General features: G+C 41.4%; 1 protein-coding gene across 2 annotated transcripts in view; it reads right to left on the bottom strand.

Annotated features, from left to right (window-relative positions):
- slc12a4 (solute carrier family 12 member 4) overlaps positions 1-19,750 on the bottom strand; it is a 160,480-nt gene that overhangs the window by 112,194 nt on the left and 28,536 nt on the right. The window contains exon 1 of one of the 2 annotated variants that reach the window (XM_080187025.1): positions 14,013-14,214. The exons of the other annotated variant lie outside the window; for it this stretch is intronic. Within the exon in view, the coding sequence (XP_080043151.1) occupies positions 14,013-14,148 (136 nt within the window). The 5' untranslated portion in view covers positions 14,149-14,214. Of the gene's footprint in view, positions 1-14,012; positions 14,215-19,750 lie in introns of those variants that run through there. 2 annotated transcript variants of the gene reach the window in all.

Raw genomic sequence — 19,750 nt, 5'->3', positions numbered from 1 at the left:
AATCTCAGGGTCTTGCAAGTACTTTAAGATAGTTTCCTCAAGATCCATAAACTGTAGGAGACACACTGTTGATTGCCAGAAAAGGGGTCTTGTAACATAGGACACCAATGAGTGAGTTCTCAAGTTCTGGAAGCACTGGGGACAGTTGGGGGAATTTGGAATTAGAGATCATGCAGCTGTAGATTTTTGAGCAGAGAGAGAGTAAGCACAGGATCTTCTGGAAAGGAGAAAGAGAATAGAGTCTGAGGAGCAAGATAGATGTCCAGCCGGGCAGAGCTTGGAGCATTAATGGTCACTAAGATCCAACTGTATTGATTGGAGCAGAATCTAGCACCCCACTAAGAGGGAAAATGGGAATTATATAGCACCGGCTTCTTTCAAACTATTAGTTTTTCTTTGTCCCAATTGTCCATCAAATCATGCCTGGAGATAGACAACATCCTAACATGCTCTCCTTCATCATTCTAGAGCACACAATTACTCCTAAAGACTTGTAAATTTCCATAAAACAAAGAATAAAACACTGCACTGATGTTGATATAAAGACCTTTATCACTATCAGTTGATTTGACATGGCTTCTGATATTCCAAGAATTCATGCAAAAAAGCAGATTCCTTCCATCCCTGAATTGTATGCTTCAAGAATTCAATTTGTAATTTCTTTTAAATTCTTTTGAAAGAAGCACAGAAACTCGAATGCTCACAGGAAGAAAGGGCGCACCCTTCAACTCTTGCTGATGTACAGATTGCAAACTGGAAAATTTTGCTAACAGTGCAGTAACCTTTAAAAAATTAATTCACAGGATGTGGTTAAGGCCAGCATTTATTGTCCATTGATAAATTGCTCTTGAGATGGAGATGGCAAACAGCCTTCATGAACCAATACAATCCTTGCATTAAAGCTTTTCCTACAGCTTTACCAGGATTTTGCCCAATGACAATGTAACACCAGTGATACCTTTTCAAGTCAGGTTCTGTGTGACTTGGAGAGGAACTTACAGGTGGTAATTATTTCATGCACCTGCTTTCCTGGTCCTCTGGGTAGTAGGATGTCACAGATTTAGGAGATGCTGTCAAAGATGATTTGCTGCAATGCATCTTGTACTGACTGCAAACTACTACCATGGAGCACTAGTAGTTAGAGCGAGTGAATGTTTAGTTGATGGGGTGTCATTCAAGGGATTGTTGTGTTTCGGGTTTTGAGCCTTGTTAGAACTTCATCCAGACAATGGTGAATATCTCATCACAGCCCTGGCTGTGGATTGTGGATAATGAGTAGGCTTTGAAGGTCAAGACAAATTATTCATTGCAGAATACTCCGTCTCTGACCTGCTTTTGAAGCTCCTGTTTTTATGGGGTTGGTTCAGTTTCTGATCAATGATGATAACCTTCACACCCACACCCCCACTTATCCCCAGGATGTTGATACAGTAAATTCCCACCATCTGCAGGGGTTCCATTCATATGTATTTTCACCATGTGTGAAACCACAAACGGTGAACTTGCACATGTGCAGAGTTGGCATGTGCACAATCCACTCTTTCTCCATGAGAAAGGTGACAGTTGAACTTGAAATAAGTTTAACTTAAATAAAGGGAATGGCACTAAAATGAGGGTAGAGTTGGCTAAAGTGGACTGGGTAGATAGGTTAACAGGAAAGATATCAAGCGAAGAGTGGCAGGGATTTAAGGAGTTAATTCATAACTTTGAGCAAAAATACATCTCAATAAGGAGGAAAGCTTTTATGTGAGGGTTAAACCAATCACAGCTAACCAAGGAAATTAAGGAGAGTACTAAGTTCAAAGAGAAAGCATATAAAGGAGGCAAAAGTCAATGATAGCCTCGAAGACTGGGATAAATTCAGGATCCAGCAAAGGAGGACTAAAAAGATAATCAAGAGAGAAAATAAACTACAAAAGTAAACTAGCAAGGAATATAAAAAACAGACAATAAGAGCTTCAAATATATCAAAAGGAAGAGAAAGATTGAAGTGAACATAGCCCCTTTAGAAAATGAATCTGGGGAGATAGTTATAGGGAACAAGGAAACGGTAGAGCAGTTAAACAGATATTTTACACCAGTCTTTATAGTGGAACATACTTTGTACAGCCCATTAATAATACAGCATACAGGAGAGGAATTAAGTATTATTAGAATCACTAGAGGAGCAGTATTATATAAACTAATAGGGCTAAAGGCAGATAAGTCCCCTGGACCTGATGGCTTGCTTACTAGTATTCTAAAAGAAATAGCTACAGAGATAGTGAGTACATGGTTGTAATCTTCCTAAAATCCTCAGATTTTGGAGAAGTATCAGAGGACTGGAAAAGCACCCATGTGATGCCCCATTCAAAAAGGGAGTCATTGAATCAGAGGTTTACAGCATGGAAACAGGACCTTGGTCCAACCTGTCCATGCCACCCAGTTTTTGCCACCAAGCTAATCCCAATTGCCTGCATTTGGCCCATATCCCTCTATATCCATGTAACTGTCTACATGCTTTTTAAAAGACAAAATTGTATCCACTTCACCTACTGTCTCTGGCAGCTCATTCCAGACACTCAACACTCTCTGTGTGAAAAAAATTGCCCCTCTGGAACCTTTTGTATCTCCCCCCTCTCACCTTAAACCAATGCCCTCTAGTTTTAGGTTCCCCAACCTTTGAGAAAAGATGTTAATTCTCTACCTTATCTATGCCCCTCATTATTTTATAGACCTCTATAAGATCACTCCTATGCCTCCTATGCTCCAGGGGAAAAAGTCCCTGTCTATCCAGCCTCTCCTTATAATCCAGTCCCAGTAGCATCCTAGTAAATCTTCTCTGCACTCTTTCTAGTTTAATAATATCCTTTCTATAATAGGGTGACCAGAACTGTACACATTATTTCAAGTGTGGCCTTCCTAATGTCTTGTTCAACTTCAACAAGACATCCCAAATCCTGTAGTCAATGTTCTTATCAATGAAACCAAGCATGTCGAATGCCTTCTTCACCACCCTAGTCAGTTAGGGCTCCACTTTCAAGGAGCCATGAACCTATACTTCTAGATCTCTTTGTTCTATAACTCTCCCTAATGCCCCACAATTAACTGAGTAGGCCCTGCCCTGATTCGATCTACCAAAATGTATCATCTCACATTTATCCAAATTAAACTCCTTCTGCCATTAAGTCAGCCCACTGGCCAATGAATGGCAAATGGAGGGTGTCAAAAAGCAGGTAACTTTCATCTGATTAGACTAACATTTATTGTTGGAAAATCATATTTGGAAAATCATAATTTAATCAAGCAGTCAACATGGCTTGATGAAAGGGAAATTGTGTCTGACTAATTTATTAGAGCTTTTTGAGGAAGTTTCAACCAGAATGGACTGAGGGCACCAGTGTTGTATTTGGACTTCCAGAAGGCTTTCGACAAGGTACCTCACAAAAAGTAAATTCATAAGATAACAGCCCATGTTGTTGGAGGTAGTATATTGGCGTGAACAGAGAATTGGCTAATGGCAGGAAATACCAAGCTGGGATAAGGGGTTCTTTTCCAGGTTAGTGACCTGTAACCAGTGGAGTTCCACAGGGATCAATGCGAAGACTGCAACTGTTTACAATGTACACTAATGACTTGGAGGAAGGAAGCAAATGTTTTGTAGCCAAATTTCAGATGACAAAAATAGGTGGGAAGGCAAGCTGTAAAGGGATATAAATAATTTACAAAGAGGCATTGACAGGTTAAGTAAGTGGGTAAAAAGTTGGCAAATCGAGTATAATGTGGAAAATGTGAATTTGTTCATTTTGGAAGGGAGAACACAAGGACACTATTATTTAAATGGGGACAAACTGCAGAAAGTTGCAATAGAAAGGGACTTGGGGCTACTTGTATCAAAACACAGAAACTAGCACACAGGTACAGCAGATAATCAGGAAGGCTAATGGAATGTTGACCCTTATTTCAAGGGGGTTGGTGTATAAAAGAGTAGGGAAGTCTTGCTGCAACTGTACAAGGTACTGGTGAGCAGTTTTGGTTCCCTATTGGCTGCGATTTTTTGGTTGCGTCGAGCCTGGTACAGAATGTGTTAGTAGAGCGGGTCCAGAGAATTGCAGGTAAATGGTTTAGCGTGTTTTGTGGCGGCACCAAACCTCATCAGTATCTTCCTACCCACTGTTCCCAGATGTAATCTGGTTCCCACCCAATAACACCAGGAACCAGATCAATATATTTAAACAAACATTTAAATGTGCATAGTCTGTACACGGTTAAATCTTCTCTGCTCCCAGGATTTTCCAATCCTTGGACGCAGCGAGAAAGGACTCGGTAACAATCACTACTAGTCTGCACAAACAGAGACCAGCCATGACGGCCATGCTGTGGGGGGCCACAAAAGCCTCCCGGTGGTCGGTGGTGTGGCTGGGTATTGCTAATCTAGCACTTTCAGCCTGGCAGTACTAATCTGAAAATGCCAAGTTGCACCCTGACACTGCCAGCTAATAAAGCAACTAATGGAATAGTGGCCTTTATCTTGAGAAAGCTGGAACATAACACGACAAGCATCATGTTACATAGAACATAGAACAGTATAGCACAGTACAGGCCCTTCGGCCCTCAATGTTGTGCCGAGCTATGCCTAAACCCAAGATCAAGCTATCCCACTCCCCATCATTCTGATGTGCTCCATGCGCCTATCCAATAACTGCTTGAAAGTTCCTAAAGTGTCCGACTCCACAATCACAGCAGGCAGTGTATTCCACACTCCAAACACTGAGTGAAGAATCTACCTCGGACATCCCTCCTATATCTCCCACCATGAACCTTAAAGTTATGCCCCCTCCTAACAGCTACATTCACCCAAGGAAATAGTCTCTGTTGCAGCTGTACAGAGCTCTGCTTAGACTTCACCTGGAATAATACATTCAAGTTCTGGGTACTGCACCTCAAAGAACATACTGATCTTGGTGGCAATGCAATACAGATATACCAGAATAAAACCAGAGCTAAATTTTTCAGATAACTGTATATTTTAGCATTGTAATCACTTGAATCTGGAACAATAAAGGGCAATCTAAATGAAGTGCTTAAGACATCTAAAGGATTTTATAGGGTAAATACAGAGAAATAATTTCTTCTGATGAAACAGCCCAGAATGAGAGTATAACTTTGTAATTAGAGCAAGGTCATTCAGGAGCATTGTCATGATATACTTCTTCATTCATTAGGTAATGGAAATCTGGAACACTCTCCTCCAAAGAGTTGTTGAAACCAGATTATGTGAAAATTTCAAAGCTGGCATTAATAGATTTTTGCTAGTGAAGTGTACGGAGGGCAATGGAACCAAGATGGATAGATGGAGTTAAAATACAGATCAGAAGCAATTGAATTGAATGGTTGAAGAAACTTGAAGGACTGAATATTTCTGCTCCCAAAAAATGTTGATTGAATGGCAAAGTCAAAAGCAGCACATTTTCAGGAAATACAAAGAAGCAAGCATAACAAAAGAATGAGTTCCAAACAAATTAATTCCTGACCTACCAATTGGATTTGCACCCACAAGTTATTTCACTAGTTTCTCTCAGATGGGAATCAACATAAAAATGTTAGGTGCTCAATACCATTTGACATTCACATTAGAAAAATTATCTGTTGCTTAACCGGAATATAATTTAGAATGTATAAATTATAGATATTGAGTGGAAAAATGGTAGGAGCAAATGTCTGTTGGATGAAACAACAATGCATTTTAAAAAACCTTCAAACCACAGGCAGCAACCACTTTTTGGGGAATGCTTGAAATTTCCTAGTTATAATGAACAATTGTGTATGAAATTCTCATATTATAACATGACTATTAAAACTGGGTAACAAGACTGCTTTGCAGGTCAGCAATAAAATACGCTTTCCGTTTTTCAGTTTCTTACCTACACAGAAAAAGTTAAAAACTATTCATGTCAATATACAAACTACCTCCAAGGCAGGTCATTTCTGCAATTCAACACAACAGGATACAGAAATGCTGCCGGTGGAAAGGTAGGTCTTCCAGACATGAGCAGAATACACTTAAACACACGCACAAACTATTACACAAATTTTACAAAGTAAACAAAAGTCAAACTTCAAGAACACAGTGGAAAGTTGATGGGTCTTAATCTACATCTGAGATTTCTGGATAGTTTAGGTTTCTGTCATTTGTCTAAATGATTTAACTTTTACCATATAAGGGAGTTGGAGTAAGGATTATTTTCAAAGCAATGTATATTTTCACAAGTTTAAAATGGAGATATCTAGACAAGATATGCTCATCAATTTCTTCACTAAGTTACTAAAATAATTTGCAATTCATTAGTTTATCAGGGTATTCAATGTATTAGAGGGTACTGTAGCATTGTAGTTATAGTACTGAATTAATAATCCAGGGAGGCCAGGACCAACGACCGGAAGACAAAACTCAAAACCATGGCAAAAAATAAGAGCGTAAGAATTAGGAGAAATAGTAGGCCACTTTGCCCCTCAAGTCAGCTCTGTCTTTCAATAAGATCATGGCCAGTCCGATTGTGGTCTTAACTTCACTTTCCTGCCTGGCTTCATAACTCACAACTCTCTTGTAGATCAAAATTCTGACAAAGTCAGCCTTGAACATAATTCAATGACTGAGCCTCCACTACTCTCAGGACTAGAAAATTCCAAAGAATAAAGACCTCTGAAGAAATTCCTTCTCAGGGAGGCGATGGCCTAGTGGTATTATCGCTAGATTATTCATCCAGAAACTCAGTTAATTTTCTGCGGACCCAGGTTCCAACCTCACCATGGTAGATGGTGGAATTTGAATATTCTTTTAATATGTTAAAAATATCCAGAATTAAGAATTTACTGATGACCATAAAACCATTGTCGATTGTCAGAAAAACCCATCTGGTTCACTCATTTCTTTTAAGGAAGGAAATCCACTATCCTTACCTGGTCTGGCCAACATGTGAATCCAGAGCCACAGCAATGTGGTTGACTTTCAACTGCCTTCCAAGGACAATCAGGGATGAACAATAAATGCTGACCAGCCAGGAATGTCCATGCCCCACGAATTAATTTTAAAAAAAACTCCATCTTAAACAAGATTTTATTTTGAAGATTTCTTTCTTTTTACCCTCAGAATCATATATGTTTCAATAAGCTGGACTAAGGGTATGGCAAAGTAGGCTTGGTAACTTGAACTCTGGGAGCTCTTTATTAGAAGTGTGCTTTGTTCCACAGTTGAATCTCAGACTGCCCAACTGGGTCCCATACTGGGTGGAGCTACTTGCCCAGGGACAACCTGATCCACATTCAAAGGGGCAGGTTGCACCCCTAACCCCAACATATATACATATGTTACAAAGATCACTCTCATTCTTCTAAATTCAATTGAGTATAGACCTAGTCTACTTAATGTTTCCTCTTAAGACAAATCCTACTCCTCAGGAATCTAACTAGGAGAATTTAAATTTAATTAAATAAAACTAAAAAGATATAAAGATATGTGACATTCCTTCCCCTCTAATCCAAAGCTTCCCCAATCTAAACATATATACAAATAAGGAAGAAAACATACACATATAACGAAGACTATTTATACACAGCAATGTAACTGCCACAGTCCCCATCATAAAGTTCCTTCAAGCAGGTCATATGGATATAATGAGTCTATCAAGTGATGGCAGTTTTGTAGAGGCTGTTTCCTCGTTTCAGGAACCTCTTCCTGAATAGTCTCCTGGGATTCTGGAAGTTCCAGTTGCTTAGCATGAGGGTATCTCTCTGATGGACCATGGGTGGTGGTGCCATTGATGCTACTTTCTCCCTTGGGAGACCGACTCTGACTCTGGAATACTAGGCTCAGGCAACCGCACTGGGTCTAACATGGATGGTTCTTCCCATTTCTTGTGGGGCTTCCCACTTTTGACACAATGCTGCAACAAACTGGTCAGCATCATTTCTCCAAACCAGTTCATCCTTGGTCTGTACTGCGCAGGACAAAGGTCCCATTTGTGGAACAATGGTCCCATTTGTGGAACAATGGTAGCCAGTATCTGCTTCTCCCCAGAAATATAATCTGGCCAGAACAAATTCCCTTTTCTGAAATGTCCTCAACTTTGCACTTCCTGCTCTTCTGGCCACCTGTCCTTCTTGGTTCTGTTCAACCAGCTCTCGGGTCTCCTCCGGCCGCAGCAGCAGGTCAAAGCATAGTTCTCAATTTCTGGTTGAACATCAACAAAGCCAGTGAACACTAGGTTGCCATCTATGGACCACTGCAGTACATAATCAGAAAATTGTTTATTCACCATCCTAGCAATCCCATCCATTGCAATTACTTCACAGATTGTTTCAAGGTCCAAATAAATCGTTCCAACAGACCATTTTCACCAGGTGATATGCTGTTGACATCAGGTCTGATTTTGTGCTGCTATATGCATTCACCAAAATCTTGTGGCGCAAACCAGGGAAATTTGTCACTGATCACTTGTTCTGGATTACCGAATTGGGCAAATCTTTCATTGAGTTTAACTATTGTGGACTTCGTCAACATGGACTTCATAGCCACAACCTCCAGCCGCTAGCAGTCCAATTTCTAAGGCCTGCTTTACTGCCAAATGGACCTCCGCACATTCTTTTTCCACTTCCACAGCTGCCCTTTTCCAAGAAACCTGTACAATCGGTTTCAGCACTGTTGGCAGATCATGAACAAACTTGCCATAGTAATTAATAAGTCCCAAAAACAGCCTCAGTTGGGACACATTTTCTGGTGTTGGGGCCTTCATGATGGCCTCCATCTTCTTAGATGCCTTGTATAACCCATTGCCATAAATTACTTGATCTAGGTACTCAACTGTGTCCTTAAAGAACTCACATTTCTCTTTCTTGACTTGTAGGCCATGCTCTTGTAACTTATTCAAGGTGTGCTCCAGGTTCGTTAAATGCTCCTCCTACACTGAACCTGCGACCAAAATATCATCCAGGTGATACTCAAGATGTGATCTGTGCTCATCTGGAACAGAGCCAGAGCTGACATAATGCCAAAAAAAAGCTGCTTATAACAAAAAAGGCCTGTGACTTTCACTGGCGGTGGCTGTGGATCCTTCATTATTTCCATCTGCATACAGACCTGTGATAGGTCTATTCTAGAGAATTTCTTTCTTCTTGCCAGGCCACTGAACAGTTTCTCAATGAGAGGAAGCGGGTATTGGTCTGCAGACAGGGCTGGGTTTACTATCACTTTAAAATCCCCACAGATTCTCACTGATCTGTCTGATTTCAAAACTGGAACAATTGGGGTGCCCATTTACTGCTTCCAACTCCTCCAGATCCATCAGCCATTCCAATTCAGCTTCAACCTTAGGCTTAATGGCAACAGTCCCTGACGTGCTCCTTGAACAATCATCCAGCTTCAGCCGTAATTTAACCTTGACACCCTTCATCCCTTCAAGAGTTCATTGAATGACATATTTAATTTTTTCCGAAACATCTTGTAAACTTATGCTCGAGTCTGCCAGCTTATTAGCCATGCCCCAGTTCAATTTCAACTTCTGCAACCAAGCGCATCAGAATAATGCAGATGCCTTTCACCGCATAGTGACAATTCTGCACGTTAATCCCTCAACTGTACAGTCACCAGTACATAACCCTTGAGGGAAACCACTTGTTCTGTATATGATCATAATGCGATCTTGGCAGGTTTCAACGGCAAGGTTTTTAACTTCTCACTGTAAACTGATTTGAGTAACAAGGACACCACCGCCCTCATATCAATTTCCATTTTCATGGTTTTCCCTTCCAAGTTTAGGGGGAAAATCAATCTTGTACCGACAGAATGTTCAGTCGAACTCTTGCTTCTCTGGACTGTTTGCTTCCCCTGCAGACCCAGTTAACTCCCTATCCTCGCCATGGCTGGCAACATGGACTTTATTTGTTTTCCTATCTCTGGCCTTAGTTGCAGCCAGCAATTCCATGCACTTGTGACATTGAGCCTCTCATGTCCAGCAATTTGCCTCCGTGTGGTCATATCAGCAGCATTCTGCTTGCAGCGCTAAAACCTGTGGGGCTTCCGCTATCTTGTGTGCCTTACCTTGACTGCCAACTGCTCTGCTTCTGTGGCAGCCAATTCCATAGATGTTGCGATCTGTAATGCAGACTTAAACTGTAACTTCTTTTCAGTCAATAACTCCTGCTGGAAGGCATCATGCCGGAGGCCACAAACCAGGCAGTCCCGCAAGACACCTTGGAGCACATTTCCAAACTTGCAGTATTCTGCCAGTCTCTTTAGAGTTGCCACGAATTACATAGAAACTAGAAGCAGGAGAGGCCATTCAGCTCTTCAAGCTTGCACTGCCATTTATTTGATCATGACTGATCATCAAATTCAATATCCTGATCCTCCTTCCCCCATATTCCTTGATTCCTTTAACTCCAAGAGCCATATCTAATTTCTTCTTGAAATCACACAACATTTTGGCCTCAACTAAATTGTGGGAGTGAATTCAACACATTCACCACCTTCTCAGTAAAGAAATTTCTCCTGACCTAAGTTCAAAAAGATTTACCCCTTATCCCCAAACTATGACCCCTAGTTCTGGACTTCCCCACCATTGGGAACATTCTTTTTGATTCTAGCCTGTCTAACCCTGTTAGAATTTTATAAGTTTTTATGAGATCCCCTTTCACTCTTCTAAACTCCGGTGAATACAATCGTACGACAGAATTGCAATGGACTCTCTTTGAGTTGGTCTCATAGAATTGGAAACACACCGTAACCATCAATGGCTGGGAACGAAGTAAGCTTTTAATACATCGCACAATTCTTGGTAACTCTTCTCTGCTGGTTTCTCAGGTTGTACCAAGCTTCTCAAAACAGTGAAGGTCTTGCTCCCTATGGTCTTTAAGAAAACCGATACAACTAGGTCATTGCCTATGTTATTCGTTGCCAGGTTAGCAATGGAGCACTCTGTATAAGGTATCCAGCTCTCTCTCTCTTCATCGAAGGGGCAGAGCTCCTTGCCCAGGAGTCACCTGACCAACACTCTTAAAGAGACAGTCCACACTCTAAACCCAACATACAACATACACATATACCACAAAGGTCACTTCTCATCTTCTAAATTCAATTGAGTATAGACCTGATCTACTCAATCTTTCCTCTTGAAGCAAATCCTTCGCCCCAGGAATCTAATTAGGGGAATTTAACTTTTATTAAATAAAGCTGGAATAAAAAAGTCACTTTCAGTTTGGTGAACATGAAACAATTGGCTGTAAAAATCCATTTGGCATATTAATGTCTTTCAGGGAGGGAAACCTGCCACCCTTACCTAGTCTGTGCCGTATGTGATTCCAGACCCAAATAATGTGGTTGACTCTTAGCTGCCCTCTGAAAAGGCTGAGCAAACCAGTCAATTATGTTCAAAAAAGCGGCTCACCATCCCATTCAAGGGCAACTAAGGATAGGCAATAAATGCTGAACATCCCAGTGACAGCTTCATTCCACGAATGAATTTTAAAAACGTCTGTGAAAGTAGCCAACTTTGTGATAGAGTGGGAGTTTTTTCAAGAAGAGGTTAAGAAAGACTGGCAAGCTTTTGGAAGCAGACGCCAAAAAAAAGAGATTGAAGGAGAGACTTGATCTGCTCAGGATGAATGACATGATACTGAGGAACTGTTCTGCTTCAACACAAGTAAAGCAACCCATTGAGATATTCTTTTTTTTCCATTATCTGAGTACAAATCGTACCAAATGAACAATGATCATACCTTTTCTCATGGAGGAAGACATGGGGCTCGGCTCCTCCCTCTGTGATTAGATCCTAGACTTACTAACCCACAGACTATAATCAGTAAGGTTAGGCAACAATACTTCCATGATCATCCTCGGCACCGGTGCCCCACAAGGCTGTGTCCTCAGTCCTTTACTATAAACTTCATACACCTATGAATGTGTAGCCAAATTCCCCTCCAACTCGATTTTCAAGGTTGCTGATGACATCACCGTAGTGGGTCAGATCTCAAAACAATGATGAGATGGAGTATAGGAAAAAGAGAATCTGGTGAAATGGTGCGACAACAATAATCTCTCCCTCAATATCAGCAAAATGAAGGAGATAGTTATTGACTTCAGGAAGTGCAGTGGAGAACTACATAAATTGGGATGAAGTGGAAATGGTCAAGAGCTTCATGTTTGTAGGTGTTCAGATCACCAACAACCTGCCCTGGTCCCTCCACGCCAATGCCATAGTTAAGAAAGCCCACCAACGCCTCTGCTTTCTTAGGAGGTGAAGAGAATTCCGTTATGACTCTCACCAACTTTTACAAATGCACCAGAGAAAGCATTCTTTCTTGACCCTTTGTAGTTTCTTGCAGTCTTGGACGTACCAAGCTGTGATAAAAACAGGATGTAGCTCATTTCATCATGCAAATCGGAGGGAGGGAGGGAGGGAGGGAAGGAAGGGGCAGAGGGTGGGGAGGGGGAGGGGGGAGGAGCAGGATGGGAGGGGGAGGGGGGAGGAGCAGGACGGGAGGGAGAGGGAGGGGGGTAGGGAGGGAGGGAGGGAGGGAGGGAGGGGTGGGGAGGGAGGGAGGGGGGCAGGGAGGGAGGGAGGGAGGCGTAGGGAGGGAGGGAGGGGTAGGGAGGGAGGGAGGGGTGGGGAGGAGGGGGGAGCTAGCTGCAGGGAGGGGGGAGGGGGGTAGGGAGGGGGTAGGGGGAGCTAGCTGGAGGGAGGGAGGGAGGGAGAGAGGGAGGGAGGGGAGTCTCCAACTCAAAACAGGAAAAAAGAGCAGGGGAGTTGTAGAAAGGAAACTAAAAAACTTCACAGCCAATTCTCATTGAGTCATTGCAATGGAAATTCTAAGGCGCCCTCTCATGCATCTTAGGAGTCTCCAACTATCCGGCTACTGGACAATCTGGACGTTAAGTCTAACCCAAGTCACAAGGAGTCATTAGTCTAGCAGATCTTTCTAGCAAACAAATGGAAGTAGGTACAGCGTGAGTCCACTCAAGAATACAAGAACAAGTGTCATTATTAGAATAAGAGAATGGGTCTACAGCAGTCAAGAATTTGTAGCATTCCACATTTACCCAAATATTTCAATTTCTGACGAATTACCATTACATGAAGGCAGATATCACTATCAAATTCAATGCATTACAAATGCATTAAGCACTTTTATAACCAAAAGCAGTCTTTCTGTACACAAACCAAAGTCATTAACAAAGAAAAAGCTTACATTAGTGAAAATATTTAAGCACAGCCCATAGCATTCTTCAAAAACAAATAAGCATTCATTACAGCTACTGTATAAATAGACCAGAGACATGTAGTTCACAAGAAATAAATCTCGCATCATAACTGACTGCATACCCAATCTGCTCAATTTCTACAGTGACGTTTTTCCTGTAAACCAGTGGCACCCAATGTGCCTGGCTAAAATACTGTGAACTTTTGTCATGGTGCAGAAATACAGCTTTAACCAACATCCATGCACTATTAGTGCAATAGCATTATTTCTATGTTAAACAAAGTACAAAGTACATTCTTCTAATATGAAACAGAATACATGAGTAACTCTTTCTCTACGTACACCACAAACTTGCTTTTACATTTCGTATATAAAGCTTAACGCATGCAAGGAACATCGTGTACAAAAAAATACACTACTTAATTAACTTAAAAACAGATTGCAGCTCATATTGTTGTTTCACATTCCACTTACATTAGAAAGAAGCTGTTCATGACCTCACTTGAATTCATCCTTACACTATTCCCAAGTTTACCACAGACGACACAAAAGAGGATGGCTGAAAACTGAAGCTACATTCAGCACACTTCAAACTAATAGATAACAAAGAAGAAACCTTGAAAAACGAAACTATGCAACCCTAGCTACTTTTTGTTCGATTTTATACCTCATCAACACTCAGCTTATGGACAATTTGGGTGATTTTTGGAGTGGGAGGGCAAGGCAAGTTAGCAGAACAGAGAAGTAGCTGAAAAGAGACTCAAGTTTTCACAACTTACCGTCAAAGCTTACTGTGTCATTTGAGTCTCCTGAACAATGTCCAGCCTCTCTATAATCAACTAAGGTTGTGCCTTCCAAACTATCATAGTCCGATTTATGCTGGTCTTTTACTGGGACTACTGTAAACTGATGCATTTTTCGCAGCCCAGTCTGGCTCTGCTCTTTTTACTGAGCTGAACAGAAAGAACTCCTTTGCTTAGATTGCATACCAACACTGTGTGGTCACTTCCTCTGGAAGGAAATTACTATATTCTGAACTCCTCGCAAAGCCTGAGCTGTAAACCTCAGTGAATTGCCTGAAATTCTGGTAAATGACTCCTAGACTTTGTCCTTAGCTGCCAATGACATCTGGAAGTATACAGAACAGGCACAGTAAAAGATTGAATAAAACAAGTATTCCAGCGTTGTTATTTTGGAATTAAATATTTGACACAGATTTAACTGCTTCTAAACAAGTCCTGATTTGAAACAAAAAAAATCTTTCTAAAGCAGCTTATGCTTCCAAACTAAAACAAATGTAACATTCTATGCAAAAGTGCTTTTACTAAAAAGGCAAGTTTGATTGTTTTATTTTTGCCCATGGGAAATACTATCATTTTCTTTATAACCTTGTTTGCATTTGTGGGTTGCCAACAACAAAACTCTGCACTTGGGTAGAAACTCTTAACAAAATTCTTGTGTACAAGCACAGGCCTGGCAGCTTCTATATACAGTTCTGACAGCCGTATGTCCATGCGATTTTGTCACTGCCACTTAGTACTATTAGAGGTGGCTGAGAGAACCAATGCCGGTACTTAAGGGTTTGTTATTCCTAGTAGCCTTAAAGTTTCCCCAGTACATGTTGCTAATCTGGCAATCATGCTTCTAAACTTGATGGGTTGAACCCCTTTGTATATTATGATACATTTGTTCATTTACAACTGTAGCACAGGCACCCATGTCCACCTCCATTCTGTTTACCGTCAACACAATCATAATTGGGGCCATCTTGTCCACCTCAACGTTGTTTAACCTTCATGCTTCAGGATTGTTTTCAGGGCTATTTTCAGCACTGTGTACTGGCCCCTCGGTAGGCTCTGCTTAGTCTTGCAATTGCTCCTAATGTGCCCCCTCCTACTGCAAGCAGAACACGTAGCTTCCCTGAATTCACCTCTCCTGGGTGTGATCTCTCCCACACTGGTGGCATTCTTCATTGCTCCTAGCCTGTAGACTGAATTTCCTGTACATCTGTACTCTTTTGCTCCAGGCCTTTTGTTCATTACTTTCTGCACCCTCCTCCTTGGTGCCTCAACTAACAGCAGTTTCCCGCTAAGTCTGGTGGATCTCACTTGCTTGTACGCTCTGCTGCTTCATTACCCTCCTGTCAGCACTTTCTAGAACAGGGGCGATTCAAATACCTTCTTTAAAGTAATCTCTGCCTACGCTGACAATTTATTTTGTATAGTCACGTCAACACCACTGACTAGCCAATCTCTCAGCATGCTGTTTAGTGCAGAAATGAACTCTCACTGTTCAGCCAATTGGCTTAGGCATGTCACAAACACTGCTACTGACTCCCTTTGGAGCTTTTCTCACAAATTAAATTTATGTCATTGCATTATCACCAAGGGCTTCAGGTGACCCTTAATTAATTCCACAAATTCCTCGGGGATGACTGGAGAAGTCATTTCCTCATCAGGCTATAGGTCGGACCCTGTAGGCTGTTAATAGGATTGCACACTGCTTCTCCCCATTCCCATTTCCCCTCCCCCCTCCAGCCATTTAATTGGCCTTAAAAACACAGCAGGCATTCAATATTTGCATCCACTGCTCCGTGTTAGGGTCAAATGGGTCTAGTTTCCCAAAAAGAGGCAATCTGACACAGACTGCTGAACGAGTTAGGGAAAAAGATACAAAAGTCTGAGGACACGTACCAACTGACTGAAGAACAGCTTCTTTCCTGCTGCTGTCAGACTTTTGAATGGACTTACCTTGCATTAAGTTGATCTTTCTCTACACCCTGGTCATGATTGTAACACTACATTCTGCACCCTCTCGTTTTCTTCTCTGTGAACAGTATGCTTTGTTTGTATAGTGCACAAGAGACAATATTTTTCACTGTATATCAATCCATATGACAATAATAAATCAAATCAAAATCAAATTCAAGAAGAATTATACAAGAGGTGTTCTGTCCCGATATCTGTAGCAGTAGGGAGGCACTCCGACTCATCCTCATCGCCAAATGTAGTATTTTACAAAGACAGGCGAGCACCAAGTAAATTAACAAATGAACAGCTTGTTAAAGTAAATAACTATGTACAGAGAGATAATGGCTACTGTGCTCTACGACTCCAGACCCCTAACTGGTGAGGAAAATCCACATTCAGCTCTCGGATTCTCCTGATCTAGCCCAATTGATTTTCAAGAGTTTGCCCTCTAAAGAGGAACATTACCACAAGCAGGTTGCTAGCAACCAAACTCTCAACTGGGTAAATATAGAAAAAAGAGGAGGCCATTCTACCCTTTGAGCCTGCTGCTCCAGTCATTATGGTCATAACTGATCATCCAACTCAATCACCTGATCCTGCCTTCTCCTCATATCCTTTGTTTCCTGTCATCTCAAGTGCTGTAGCTAAATGCTTCTTGAAAATATTCAATGTTTTGGCCTTAACTATTTTGTAGTAGCAAATTCCATTGGCTGACCATTCACAGGGTGAAGAAATTTTTTCTTATCTCTGTCCTAAACGATCTACCCAATATTCTCAGAATGGGATGCCTGGTTCTGGTCACCCCACCATCGAAGACATCCTTCTTGCATCTATTCCATCAAGTCCAGTAGAATTTTATAGATTTCTATAAGATCCCCCTTCATTCTTCTGAATGCCAGCAAATACAATCCTAACCGACTCAATTTTTCCTCATACGTCAGTCCTGTCATCCCAGGACTCAGACTAGTAAACCTTCTCTGCACTCCCTCTATTGCAAGGACATTCTTCCACCGATAAGGAGACCAAAACTGCACTCATTGTTCCACGTGTGACCTCACCAAGACCCTGTATAATTGCATCAAGACATTCCTTCTCCTGTACTTGAATTCTCTCACAATGAAGGCCAATGTACCATTTGCCTTTCTTACTGTCTGCTGCGTCCGCATGCTTACCTTCAGTGACTGGCGTACGAGGACACCCAGATTTCATCGCACATTCCCCTCTCCTAATTTATGGCCATGTAGTAATTTTCCTTCCCAAGTGGATAACCTTAAATTTATCCAAACTATACTGCATCTGCCAATCATTTGCCCAACTTGTCCAAATCACACTGAGGGATCTTTGCATCCTGCTCGCAGCTCACCCTCCCAACCAACTTTGTGTCATTTGCAAATTTGGAGATATATTTAATGCCCTAATCAAAATCATTTATATAGTAAATAGCTGGGGTCTCAGCAATGATCCCTGTGGTGCCCCACTAGTCACTGCCTGAATTTGGCAAAAGACCGTTTATTCCTACTCTTTGTTTCCTGTATGCCAACCAATTTTCTATCTATCTCAATACACTACCCTAAATCAATGTTTTAATTTTACATGCTAATGTCTTCGGTGGGACTTCACTGAAAGCTTTCTGAAAGTCCAAATAAACCACATCCACTGGTTCCCTTTCATTAACTCTAGTTACATCCTCAAAGAATTCCAGTAGATTTGTTAAGCATGATTTCTCTTTCATTAATCCCATGCTGACTCTGCTCAATCCTGTCATTGTTTTCCAAGTATTCTGCTATAAAATCTTTGATAATGGACTCTAGAGTTTTCCCCCTATCAATGTCAGGCTTACTGATCTATAATTCCCTGTTTTCTCTCTACATTCCCTTTTGAATAGTGGGGTTACATTAGTTACCCTCCATTCTATAGGAAGTGTTCCAGAGTCTGTAGAACCATGGAAGATGATCAGCAATGCATCCACTATTCTCCAACCACTTCCTTAAGCGCTCTGGGATACAGATTATCAGGCTCTTAGGATCCATCGGCCTTCAATCTCATCAATTCCCCTTCACCATTTCTTGACAAATACTGATCTCCTTCAGTTCCTTCATCTTACTAAACCCGTGCTCCCCAACATTTCTGGTATCCGATTTCTGTCCTTCTTTATGAAGATGAAACCAAAGTATGAATTCAGTTGGTCAGCCATTTCTTTCCCCCATTATAAGTTCCCCTGTTTCTGATTGTAAGAGAATTACATTTGCCTTCACCAATCTTTTTTTCCTCACATACTTCAGGAAGCTTTTTCAGTCAGTGTTTATGTTCCCCACAAGCTTACTCAAGTACTCCATTTTCCTCTTTTTAATCAGTCTCTTGGCCCTCCTTTCCTGAATTCTGAACTGTTTCCAATCCTCAGGTCTGTTGTTTTCTTGGCCAATTTGTATGCCTCTCCCTTGGACTTAATATCTCTGATTTCCCTTGTAAGCCATGATTTGGCTACGTTTCCAGTTTTACTTTTGCGCCAGACAGGAATAAACAATTGTTGCAGTTAACTTATGCACTCCTTGAATGACTGCCATTGCCTATCCACCGTCAACCCTTTAAGTAACGTTTCCCAATCCGTGCCCAGTCATGACTCATATCATCATAGTTTCCTTTACTAAGGTTCAGGACCCCAGCTTCAGAATCAACTACACCCTTCTCCATCTTGATGAAAAATTCTATCATGTCACTCATCGCCAAGGGGACTTACACAACTAGATGGCCAATTATTCCTTTCTCATCACATAAAGCCCAATCTAAAATGGCCTACTCTCCAGCTGATTTCTCAATTTATTGGTCCAGGAAACCATCTCACGTATACTCCATGGCCAGAATCTTACCAGTGCTCATGCCAGTGGGATTTTCCCATCCCGCCACAGTGAACCAAGATTTGACTAGCCGACAAATTCCCTCACCTCGTTGCAGGAGTGTGGCATAAATGGGCTGTAAGATTGTGCCCAGGAATTCCTCCTCTACAGTGTTTTATATTGAGTTCTACCCCTGTGATCGTTCCCCTCAAAAGCGGATGCGCTGCTTTTGTATACTGTTGAGGGGAATGACCTCTCAGAGGAAAGCTACAACAGCCAAAATCATGACACCATGTCGGATCTATTACAGAAGGAAGGAGTAAAAAGTATGAGAATGCAATAGTTATAGGGAATTAAATTATAAAGGGAATGGATAGGCGTTTCTGTGGGTGCAAACAAAGCTCCAGATTCTATGTTGCCTCCCTGATACTAGGGTCAAGGATTTCTGAGTGGGTACAGGACATTCTGGTGGGTTAGGGTGACCAGCCACTAGTCATGGAAACACCAAGGGGCAAAACACATTAGTAGGGATTGTAGATAGACCCCCAGACTGTACTGGTGATGTTGGTAATTACATTAAACAGGAAGTTAGAGATGTATGCAATAAAGGAACATCTGTAATTATGGGCAATTTTAATCTGCATATGGATTGAACAAATCAAATTAGTCACAATACCGTAGAGATGCTCAGAAAGAAGAATAATTACTCATTTTAGCCATGTGGTTTTTATTTAGGAGAGAGCTAATGGACTTTTCTTTATAGATGAAAAGGTCCCCTGGGGAATTTTTGATTAAGTAAACGGAAGCTTGGGTTTTTGTTTAGATATGTAGGGTCATGTGATAATGTGATTAATGGGAACAGCTAGGTCTATAGCAAGGATTTGGGGCTGGTTTGGTTTCAGTTTAGAGTTCAGTTTTCTAGCTCGGGTTGTT

The sequence above is a fragment of the Carcharhinus amblyrhynchos genome, chromosome 4 (assembly GCF_965287045.1).
Source record: "Carcharhinus amblyrhynchos chromosome 4, sCarAmb.v2.hapA, whole genome shotgun sequence".
Lineage (NCBI taxonomy): Eukaryota > Metazoa > Chordata > Chondrichthyes > Carcharhiniformes > Carcharhinidae > Carcharhinus > Carcharhinus amblyrhynchos.
Note: the sequence above shows the minus strand (reverse complement) of the source record. Positions and strands in the feature narration are given on the sequence as shown.